Here is a 12,500-nt window from a genome sequence, read left to right as displayed (position 1 = left end):
AGGTCCCCTCCTGAGTGCTTGGTCCAAGGAGGGCCCATGATGTGGACTAAGTCAGGTACAAAGTCTTGTCTGGCTGAGGAGCCCTGCAGGAGGACAGGCACAGGAGAAGTGTGGTGTTTAATCACTAAGAACTAAGGACTAAGTCAGGTACAAAGTCTTGTCTGCAAGAGGACAGGAACAGGAGAAGTGTGGTGTTTAATCACTAAGAACTAAGGACTAAGTCAGGTACAAAGTCTTGTCTGCAGGAGGACAGGAACAGGAGAAGTGTGGTGTTCAATCACTAAGAACTAAGGACTAAGTCAGGTACAAAGTCTTGTCTGCAGGAAGACAGGAACAGGAGAAGTGTGGTGTTCAATCACTAAGAACTAAGGACTAAGTCAGGTACAAAGTCTTGTCTGTAGGAGGACAGGAACAGGAGAAGTGTGGTGTTTAATCACTAAGAACTAAGGAAGGTACAAAGTCTTGTCTGCAGGAGGACAGGAACAGGAGAAGTGTGGTGTTTAATCACTAAGAACTAAGGACTAAGTCAGGTACAACGTCTTGTCTGCAGGAGGACAGGAACAGGAGAAGTGTGGTGTTTAATCACTAAGAACTAAGGACTAAGTCAGGTACAAAGTCTTGTCTGCAGGAGGACAGGAACAGGAGAAGTGTGGTGTTCAATCACTAAGAACTAAGGACTAAGTCAGGTACAAAGTCTTGTCTGCAGGAAGACAGGAACAGGAGAAGTGTGGTGTTCAATCACTAAGAACTAAGGACTAAGTCAGGTACAAAGTCTTGCCTGTAGGAGGACAGGAACAGGAGAAGTGTGGTGTTTAATCACTATGAACTAAGGACTAAGTCAGGTACAAAGTCTTGTCTGCAGGAGGACAGGAAGAGGAGAAGTGTGGTGTTCAATCACTAAGAACTAAGGACTAAGTCAGGTACAAAGTCTTGTCTGCAGGAAGACAGGAACAGGAAAAGTGTGGTGTTCAATTACTAAGAACTAAGGACTAAGTCAGGTACAAAGTCTTGTCTGTAGGAGGACAGGAACAGGAGAAGTGTGGTGTTCAATCACTAAGAACTAAGGACTAAGTCAGGTACAAAGTCCTGTCTGCAGGAGGACAGGAACAGGAGAAGTGTGGTGTTCAATCACTAAGAACGAAGGACTAAGTCAGGTACAAAGTCTTGTCTGCAGGAGGACAGGAAGAGGAGAAGTGTGGTGTTCAATCACTAAGAACTAAGTCAGGTACAAAGTCTTGTCTGGAGGAGGACAGGAACAGGAGAAGTGTGGTGTTTAATCACTAAGAACTAAGGACTAAGTCAGGTACAAAGTCTTGTCTGCAGGAGGACAGGAACAGGAGAAGTGTGGTGTTCAATCACTAAGAACTAAGTCAGGTACAAAGTCTTGTCTGCAGGAGGACAGGAACAGGAGAAGTGAGGTGTTCAATCACTAAGAACTAAGGACTAAGTCAGGTACAACGTCTTGTCTGCAGGAGGACAGGAAGAGGAGAAGTGTGGTGTTCAATCACTAATAACTAAGGACTAAGTCAGGTACAAAGTCTTGTCTGCAGGAGGACAGGAACAGGAGAAGTGATGTGTTCAATCACTAAGAACTAAGGACTAAGTCAGGTACAAAGTCTTGTCTGCAGGAGGACAAGAACAGGAGAAGTGTGGTGTTCAATCACTAAGAACTAAGGACTAAGTCAGGTACAAAGTCTTGTCTGCAGGAGGACAGGAAGAGGAGAAGTGTGGTGTTCAATCACTAAGAACTAAGGACTAAGTCAGGTACAAAGTTGTGTCTGCAGGAGGACAGGAACAGGAGAAGTGTGGTGTTTAATCACTAAGAACTAAGGACTAAGTCAGGTACAAAGTCTTGTCTGCAGGAGGACAGGAACAGGAGAAGTGTGGTGTTCAATCACTAAGAACTAAGGACTAAGTCAGGTACAAAGTCTTGTCTGCAGGAGGACAGGAACAGGAGAAGTGTGGTGTTCAATCACTAAGAAAAGACATGTTCTTGCTTCCATTAGTGTTTGCAGCATGACTAAGGAAGGTTGTTTGTAAATGATCAGCCTGCATCATTCATGTTGTCCACAAGATGGCGACAAAGCAGCAGCATAGAAAATTGTCCCTGCCACCTTATTGAAGTCAGCAGGTGTCACATGTCCTACAATCATGCAGTGGGCCACTTCATATATTGTGTTAATGATGCAGCGGGCCAAGGTCAGCAGGTCACATAAATTCATGTGGTGGAACGCTTAAAATAATGCGGTGGTCCACATAAATGAAGTGGCAGGACCACATAATAATGCAGTGGTCCACATAAATGAAACGACAGGACTACATAAAATAATGCGGTGGTCCAAAAAAATGAAACGGCAGGACCACATAAAATGATGCGGCAGGACCACATGAAATGATGTGGCCCACCACATAAAATTATGTGGTGGGCCACGTAAATAACGCAGTGGGCCACATTAATGAATCGGCAGGACCACGTAAAATAATTCGGCGGACCGCGTTAATGAAGCAGCGGGTCACATAAAATGATATGGTGGGTCACACAAAATGAAGGGGCGGGTCACATAAAATGAAGGGTCAGGGTCACATTAAAAGAAGCAGCAGGGTCACATAAAATGAAGGGGCAGGGTCACATAAAATGAAGCGGCAGGGTCACATAAAATGAAAGGGCAGGGTCACATAAAATGAAAGGGCAGGGTCACATAAAATGAAGGGGCAGGGTCACATAAAATGAAGGGTCAGGGTCACATAAAATGAAAGGGCAGGGTCACATAAAAAGAAGCAGCAGGGTCACATAAAATGAAGGGGCAGGGTCACATAAAATGAAGGGGCAGGGTCACATAAAATGAAGCGGCAGGGTCACATAAAATGAAGGGGCAGGGTCACATAAAATGAAGCGGCAGGGTCACATAAAATGAAAGGGCAGGGTCACATAAAATGAAGGGGCAGGGTCACATAAAATAAAACGGCAGGGTCACATAAAATGAAGGGGCAGGGTCACATAAAATGAAAGGGCAGGGTCACATAAAATGAAGGGGCAGGGTCACATAAAATGAAGGGGCAGGGTCACATAAAATGAAGCGGCAGGGTCACATAAAATGAAAGTGCAGGGTCACATAAAATGAAGGGGCAGGGTCACATAAAATGATGCGGCAGGGTCACATAAAATGAAGGGGCAGGGTCACATAAAATGAAGCGGCAGGGTCACATAAAATGAAGGGGCAGGGTCACATAAAATGAAAGGGCAGGGTCACATAAAATGAAGGGGCAGGGTCACATAAAATGAAACGGCAGGGTCACATAAAATGAAGGGGCAGGGTCACATAAAATGAAGCGGCAGGGTCACATAAAATGAAAGGGCAGGGTCACATAAAATGAAGGGGCAGGGTCACATAAAATGAAGCGGCAGGGTCACATAAAATGAAGGGGCAGGGTCACATAAAATGACGGGGCAGGGTCACATAAAATGAAGCGGCAGGGTCACATAAAATGAAAGGGCAGGGTCACATAAAATGAAGGGGCAGGGTCACATAAAATGAAGCAGCAGGGTCACATAAAATGAAAGGGCAGGGTCACATAAAATGAAGGGGCAGGGTCACATAAAATGAAGCGGCAGGGTCACATAAAATGAAACGGCAGGGTCACATAAAATGAAACGGCAGGGTCACATAAAATGAAGGGGCAGGGTCACATAATATGAAGGGGCAGGGTCACATAAAATGAAAGGGCAGGGTCATATAAAATGAAGGGGCAGGGTCACATAAAATGAAGGGGCAGGGTCACATCAGCGAGCCACTTCAAATGATGTCATATTTGAGTTGTGAGGTAATTGGACTTACCCGTTGCCATGGTAATGGGCGTTCCAGTCCAGAGACGGATGATGGTGTGGGCCCAGCTGCTGGTAGTCCACTGGTGATGACATCATGGCTCCCCTATTCATCATTGGCTGATACTCTGACTGGGGGGAGTAGGCCTGGAACACATGGCAGTGAGCAAGAGTGTCATCTACTGAGTCAAGAACACATGGAACACATGGCAGTGAGCAAGAATGTCATCTACTGAGTCAAGAACACATGGAACACATGGCAGTGAGCAAGAGTGTCATCTACTGAGTCAAGAACACACAGCCAGTGATCACTTCCACTGTGGAGATACGAGAGGGGAGGAAGGTCAACGTACTTGGAGTGTGTGTGTGTGTGTGTGTGTGTGTGTGTGTGTGTGTGTGTGTGTGTGTGTGTGTGTGTGTGTGTGTGTGTGTGTGTGAGAGAGAAAGAGTGAGTGAGTGAGTGAGTGAGTGAGTAAATGAGTGTGTGAGTGTGTGAGTGAGTGAGTGAGTGAGTGATTGAATGTGTGAGTGAATGTGTGAGTGAGCGTGTGAGCGTGTGTGTGTGTGTGAGTGAGTGAGTGAATGGTGTGTGAGTGAGTGAATGGTGTGTGAGTGAGTGAGCGTGTGAAAGGAAGTGAATGGGAGTAGTGTGTGAAAGAGAAGGCCAGCAGGTGGTGGTTGATGCTTTGTGAAGAAGAATGTTCTAGTCCTTCACAAAGACCCCATCTGCCTCCTTTGTCCTCCCCCCCCCCACCACACACACACACACACACACACACACACACACACACACACTCAAGAAAAACAAGTTTGGTTGTTCTCCTCCTTCTATTATATATATATATATATATATATATATATATATATATATATATATATATATATATATATATATTATAGAGAACAGTTCTCCTCCTTCCTTTCATCCAATGTGTTGTTATAGCTGCCAGTTTATTGGAGGATGAAAAGAGGATCTATACAGGTCTTATACTTGGTATCATTAGAGTGGATGTATGTATAGATCCAGCCTTTTGTTTACATTGAGGAGTGCTAGCCTGCTGCTAGCTATTGTATCCTCCTGCGGTGTGTAGTGAAGCATGTTTAGCTATTCCTTGTCCTGCAGTGATAATGATACTTTAATTGTGGCCATGGCGACCAGGATTAGTGATTTAGAAGTAGCTAGAACACTGCATAGATGGGCGTTAGCCGCTAGCTGGCTAGCTGTGTTTTAAAGCACTGGAGCAGTGGAGCTACAGTCTTTATATTGAAATGATTATTTTGAAGGCAAAATAAGTTTCTTCTGCCTTCACTTTAGTTATTTTGTGTCTTTGTTTCCATTTTTTGGTTTGACACTGAATTTATTTACCTGAATTTTATGCGTTTGAATTTTGTGAACTGAATTTAAAAAAAGTCACTGGATCGGTTCGCAGCCGAGTGTGAAGCGACTGGGATGAGAATCAGCACCTCCAAGTCCCAGTCCATGGTTCTCGCCCGGAAAAGGGTGGAATGCCATCTCCAGGTTGGGGAGGAGATCTTGCCCCAAGTGGAGGAGTTCAAATACCTGGGAGTCTTGTTCACGAGTGAGGGAAGAGTGGATGGTGAGATCGACAGGCGGATCGGTGCGGCGTCTTCAGTAATGCGGACACTGTATCGATCCGTTGTGGTGAAGAAGGAGCTGAGCCAGAAGGCAAAGCTCTCAATTTACCGGTTCATCTATGTTCCCATCCTCACCTATGGTCATGAGCTTTGGGTTATGACCAAAAGGACAAGATCACGGGTACAAGCGGCCCAAATGAGTTTCCTCCGCCGGGTGCCAGGTCTCTCCCTAAGAGATAGGGTGAGAAGCTCTGTCATCCGGGAGGAGCTCAAAGTAAAGCCACTGCTCCTCCACATGGAGAGGAGCCAGATGAGGTGGTTCGGGCATCTGGTCAGGATGCCACCCGAACGCCTCCCTAGGGAGGTGTTTAGGGCACGTCCGACCAGTAGGAGGCCACGGGGAAGACCCAGGACACGTTGGGAAGACTATCTCTCCCGGCTGGCCTGGGAACGCCTCGGGATCCCCCGGGAGGAGCTGGACCAAGTGGCTGGGGAGAGGGAAGTCTGGGCTTCCCTACTTAGGCTGCTGCCCCCGCCAACCGACCTCGGATAAACGGAAGAAGATTGATGGATGGATGGAATTTAAAAAAAAATAATACTCTGACAATTTTATTGGAAAAAATTATCCATCCATCCATTTTCTACCGCTTGTCCCGTGTTTCAAAACTTCAGTGTAAAAAAATCATTGCATAAAAATGCAGTTGATAAAAAGTTCATACTATATATACATATTTATTCATATTCTATTTCCTTGAATGGATGAAGAATAGAGGGAAATACTGTAGATGTACTTATTACAAATGAAAGAAGCACAATAATAATAATAATCAGGTGATTACCTGTGTGATGGCGGGGGGGTGTGTCATGGCCATGGAGTGCTGCTGATGCTGCATCCCCCCCAGGTGAGTCTGGCTGTGGAGTGGGGGGCTGACCTGGTGGGGAGGCGTGGAGCCTCCCAGGGACAGATGGGGCGGGGCGGGCCGAGGTACGCTGCCCCTGGTGGACAAGGTGTGCATCTGAGGCAGGTGAGTGGAGTGGTGGGCCAGACTGGACGGGTGGGGGTATGGCATGTACATGTTGGGGTGCTGGTGCTGGCCCGCGTAGACGGGTGACTTGGATGTGTAGATGGAGGAGGAGGAGGAGGAGTGGGGCGGCTTCATCTCAGATGGATCGTTGTAACTCTGAAGGAGAAAAACAGCTGTTGACTAAGTCCTGAAGGAGTCCTGACTAAGTCCTGAAGGAGTCCCAAGGTGTGCTGGTCTGGTACCTGAGAGACCAGACTGGCCCTGTAGGCAGCCAGTTGCTTCAGGTACTCCTTCTTGGCAGTCTCTGTCCTCTTCTTGTACTCCTTTAGGAACATTACATTTCATTGTGATATCACTCAACTTCACATACTCCTAAGCAGTATCAGTCCTCTTCTCGTACACCTTCACGAACAACATTACATTTCATTGTGATATCACTGAACTTTAACATACTCATTAGCAGTATCAGTCCTCTTCTTGTACATTTTCAGGAACAACATTACATTTCATTGTGATATCACTGAACTTCACAAAATAAATAATCAAATAATTTGCATATATTTTCTTTAAAAAGGTCAAACAATTTATACAGCAGAGATTCTTAACCTTTTTGAGCCAGGGCCCAACTTTTCCACTACACATCAAATATGAACACATGTCACTCTTGATTCGAATCCTCTTCAATAATTCTAATCTGACCTCTGGAACAAGATAAACCTTGTCCAAAGATATAAAAGCAGATTATTTACTTTGGTCAGGCTGATGACAAACACTCCAATTAAAATGAAATGATGCAGTGCTAAAATCAATTCTAACTAAATGACTAATAATACATGATTCCTAACTAAACTGTCAATAAAAAGTTCAAATGAAAATAAAAGCTTTACCTCTTTGGTCTTCGTTTTTGCTCTTAAAAACTTCTCTATACGTGTATTAATTATTGATTATTGATTATTTACTTGTTTCTGCCTAGCTTCACTTATGTTAGCATGCTAATCTTTTATGGTGGTGTTTTAGCTCATTCCATTCATTTTATAATTGTATTATTTCAACCAAAAAAACATGGATTTTGATACGTGCCCCTATCTTGTTAGCATGCTAAAGGTTACAATGTTAACATGCTTATATAAATATGCTATCTTGTTAGCATGCTAAAGGTTACCATGTTAACATGCTTATATAAATATGCTATCTTGTTAGCATGCTAAAGGTTACCATGTTAACATGCTTATACAAATATGCTATCATGTTAGCATGCTAAAGGTTACCATGCTAACATGCTTTCATAAATATGCTATCTTGTTAGCATGCTAAAGGTTACCATGCTAACATAAATATGCTAACGTTTTATGCTGTCTTTTTAACGACTGTTTTTTTGTTTAGACATTTGATACTTGACAGCATCTTAGAAGTATGCTAACTTATCCTATGCTAGCATGCTCAAATGAAATAATTGTCACCGTTTAAAAGCACAAATAATGACTTTTTAAAAGATTGTCGCCATCTTAGAAGTATGCTTACTTCACTTATGTTAGCATGCTAATGCTTTACAGTAGTATTTTAGATCATTATATTAATTTAAACTTAAAAATCATGGATTCTGAGACTTGCCTCCATCTGGCAAGTAAGATTTTGTTACTATAACAAGCTAACGTTAGCATGCTAACCTTTTATGCTAGCCTTTTAGCAGAGGTTCCCAGCACCACATCAAAATGTTTGCAGGAATTGTGTAGTTGTCATGAAAATGAAGGCAGTGGCTAACTTGTGACAAGGAGATGACATTCTACCTGCTTCTGTTCCTCTCCCAGGCCGTCCCACATGGAGGCCACAATCTTGGAGACCTCCCCAAAGGTGGCGTTGGGGTTCTGGGCCTTGATGTTGGCTTGGGTGTCCCTGAAGAACAAAGCGTAGGCAGAGACCGGCTTCACTGGCTCATTGGGGTCCTTCCGCTTCTTCTTCTTGGGCGTCTTGGCTTTCTTGGACATGTCGAAGGCTGCAGGCCGCTTCTCGCCCTGCAGAGGTGAAGGTGTGTCAGTGTTTGTCCTCTAGACACACCTAATAAAGATATTTTTTAATGTTAAATGAAGCACACACCTAATAAAGATGTTAATGTTAAATGAAGCACACACCTAATAAAGGTGCTAAAAGTTGATGTTGCTACTGCCCCCACATTTCCTCCAAAATAATGTTGAAAAAACAACTTAAAGCCTTAAATAACTTTTACTGCAAATTCATATCAGCTCCAAATATTGCTTATTGGCCTCCTTAACCACTAATAATCAGTATTGGCCCTGACAAAAACCATATTGGTCAATCACATCAAAGGCCATGATAACAACATATTAGTCCATCCATACCGTGTATACACGCACACACACACACACATCATGATAACAACATATTGGTCCATCCATACCGTGTATACACGCACACACACACACACACATCATGATAACAACATATTGGTCCATCCATAGCGTGTATACACGCTCACACACATCATGATAAAAAGCATATATGTCCATCCATAGAGTGTATACACACACACACACACACACACACACACACACACACACACACACACACACACACACACACACACACACACACACACACACACACACACACACACACACACACACACACACACACACACACACACACACACACACACACACACACACACAATGATAAAAAGCATATTGGTGGATGTGTAGCATGTATACACACACATCAAAGACCATGATAAAGGCATATTGATCCATCCATAGCGTGTATACACACACACACACACACACAAACACACATATACGATGATAAAAAGCATATTGGTCCATCCATAGCATGTATACACACACACATCAAAGGCCATAATAAAAGCATATTAGTCCATCCATAGCATGTATATACACACACACACACACACACGATAAAAAACATATTGGTGGATGTGTAGCATGTATACACACACACACACACACACACACATCATGACACACGCATCAAAGGCCATGAGGCCATGATAAAAGCATATAGGTCCATCCATAGCGTGTATACACACACACACACACACACACACACACACACACACACACACACACACACACACACACACACACACACACACACACACACACACACACACACACACACACACACACACACACACACACACATCATGATAAAAAGCATATTGGTCCATCCATAGCATGTGTATACACACACACACACACACACACACACACACACACACACACACACACACACACACACACACACACACACACACACACAATGATAAAAAGCATATTGGTGGATGTGTAGCATGTATACACACACATCAAAGACCATGATAAAGGCATATTGATCCATCCATAGTGTGTATACACACACACACACACACACACACAAACACACATATACGATGTTAAAAAGCATATTGGTCCATCCATAGCATGTACATAGCATGTATACACACACACATCAAAGGCCATAATAAAAGCATATTAGTCCATCCATAGCATGTATACACACACACACACACACACACACACACACCATGATAAAAAACATATTGGTGGATGTGTAGCATGTATACACACACACACACACACACACACACACATCATGACACACACATCAAAGGCCATGATAAAAGCATATAGGTCCATCCATAGCGTGTATACACACACACACACACACACACACACACACACACACACACACACATCATGATAAAAGCATATAGGTCCATCCATAGCGTGTATACACACACACACACACAATGATAAAAGCATATAGGTCCATCCATAACGTGTATACACACACACACACACACACACACACACACACACACACACACACACACACACACACACACACACACACACACACACACACACACACACACACACACACACACACACACGATGATAAAAGCATATAGGTCCATCCATAGCATGTATACACACACACACACACACACACACACCATGATAAAAAAACATATTGGTGGATGTGTAGCATGTATACACACACACACACATCATGACACACACATCAAAGGCCATGATAAAAGAATATTGGTCCATCCATAGCGTGTATACACACACACACACACACACACACACACACACACACACACACACATCATGATAAAAGCATATAGGTCCATCCATAGCGTGTATACACACACACACACGCACGCGCACACACACACACACACACACACATCATGATAAAAGCATATAGGTCCATCCATAGCGTGTACACGCACACACACACACACACACCCCCACACACATGATGATAAAAGCATATAGGTCCATCCATAGCGTGTATACACACACACACACACACACACACACACACACACACACGATGATAAAAGCATATAGGTCCATCCATAGCGTGTATACACACACACACACACACACACACACACACACACACACACACACACACACACACACACACACACACACACACACACACACACACACACACACACACACACACACACACACACACACACACACACACACACACACACACACACACACGATGATAAAAGCATATAGGTCCATCCATAGCGTGTATACACACACACACACACGATGATAAAAGCATATAGGTCCATCCATAGCGTGTATACATGATGGTAAAAAGAGTTTCCTACCCTGAGGTTGTCATCATTGTCGTCCTGGTGTGGTGAGCTGGAAGGTGAGGGTGTGGCAGATGTGCTCCCAGGAGAAGAAGGAGAATTGTGGGTCAGCTGGGATTGGTTGATGGTGGCCAGCTGGCCGGCTCCTGATTGGCTCCTGGGTCCCAGGGCGGCTTGTATGGGCTGCTGGCTGCTGGCGAAGCGAGAGTCGGAGTTGACCATCTGCTGCATCTGTGTGGTCAGTGTGGTAGAGCTCAGGTCAACAACACTTTACACTCTTCTTTATTCAACATATTTGACACACTACTTCAAATACTTGCATTTTCTCCAGAAATCTGTGAATCTTTGGCCACCTCACCATCTGATTCCACTCTTGGGGGTGTGATTCTTTTTTTATTGATTAGGGATGGTGATGAATTCAAAAAAAGAGATATATATATTTGACACTTAATGTACCTATTCATTCACCTGCAAGCAATGTCACCTGGTACATGTTGTAATACTACCTGTTCAATAAATGACGCTAGCAAGTACTGGTAGGCAAGCAACACCAAAACATTGATGTTTCATTGAGAATATAGAACACTACACACATTTAAAAATCTGTCGAAAACGTTTTAGTACCACTTTGGTTAACTTATGAATTTGGTGGATTGTGGGAGCATTAGGACTGCAGTAGTCAGACGTACTGTGCTTCAACATACCATTATTGTTATGGTGTGTGTGTTTAAGGAGCCCAAAACAGCACCTATTAGGAGACATTATCTGCCATTTTGTTTTGCAATATTATGCAAAAGCAACTTTTCTTACCTATTGGTACCTGCTGATGTGTACTTGGGATCTGCATCAATCCCCATAATGTGTCCACCATTGTAGTCTGCATCATAGTCAATAAGCTTCTTCTTTTTCTCTATCCTCTTCATCTTCCACTGCTGCTGTTTGTAACTTATATAGACTCACTATGGAAGATTATACATGTCTCTACCTGCTCAGGTGTCATCACACCACTAGTCATCTCATCATGTTACCTGCTCAGGTGTCATCACACCACTAGTCATCTCATCATGTTACCTGCTCAGGTGTCATCACACCACTAGTCATCTCATCATGCTACCTGCTCAGGTGTCATCACACCACTAGTCATCTCATCATGCTACCTGCTCAGGTGTCATCTTACCACTAGTCATCTCATCATGTTACCTGCTCAGGTGTCATCTTACCACTAGTCATCTCATCATGTTACCTGCTCAGGTGTCATCACACCACTAGTCATCTCATCATGTTACCTGCTCAGGTGTCATCACACCACTAGTCATCTCATCATGTTACCTGCTCAGGTGTCATCACACCACTAGTCATCTCATCATGTTACCTGCTCAGGTGTCATCACACC

At 43.7% G+C, this 12,500-nt stretch overlaps 1 protein-coding gene across 1 annotated transcript in view; it reads right to left on the bottom strand.

Annotated features, from left to right (window-relative positions):
• Positions 1–12,500, bottom strand: part of tox (thymocyte selection-associated high mobility group box) — a 60,692-nt gene that overhangs the window by 1,180 nt on the left and 47,012 nt on the right. The window contains exons 5-10 of the mRNA XM_061936670.1: positions 11,123–11,338; positions 8,232–8,456; positions 6,687–6,767; positions 6,259–6,600; positions 3,837–3,970; positions 1–83 (exon numbers count right to left, since the gene is read on the bottom strand). The exon at positions 1–83 is cut by the window's left edge and continues 1,180 nt beyond it. Coding sequence (XP_061792654.1) covers positions 47–83; positions 3,837–3,970; positions 6,259–6,600; positions 6,687–6,767; positions 8,232–8,456; positions 11,123–11,338 — 1,035 coding nt within the window. The 3' untranslated portion in view covers positions 1–46. The remainder of the gene's footprint in view (positions 84–3,836; positions 3,971–6,258; positions 6,601–6,686; positions 6,768–8,231; positions 8,457–11,122; positions 11,339–12,500) is intronic.

The sequence above is a fragment of the Nerophis lumbriciformis genome, linkage group LG03 (assembly GCF_033978685.3).
Source record: "Nerophis lumbriciformis linkage group LG03, RoL_Nlum_v2.1, whole genome shotgun sequence".
Lineage (NCBI taxonomy): Eukaryota > Metazoa > Chordata > Actinopteri > Syngnathiformes > Syngnathidae > Nerophis > Nerophis lumbriciformis.
Note: the sequence above shows the minus strand (reverse complement) of the source record. Positions and strands in the feature narration are given on the sequence as shown.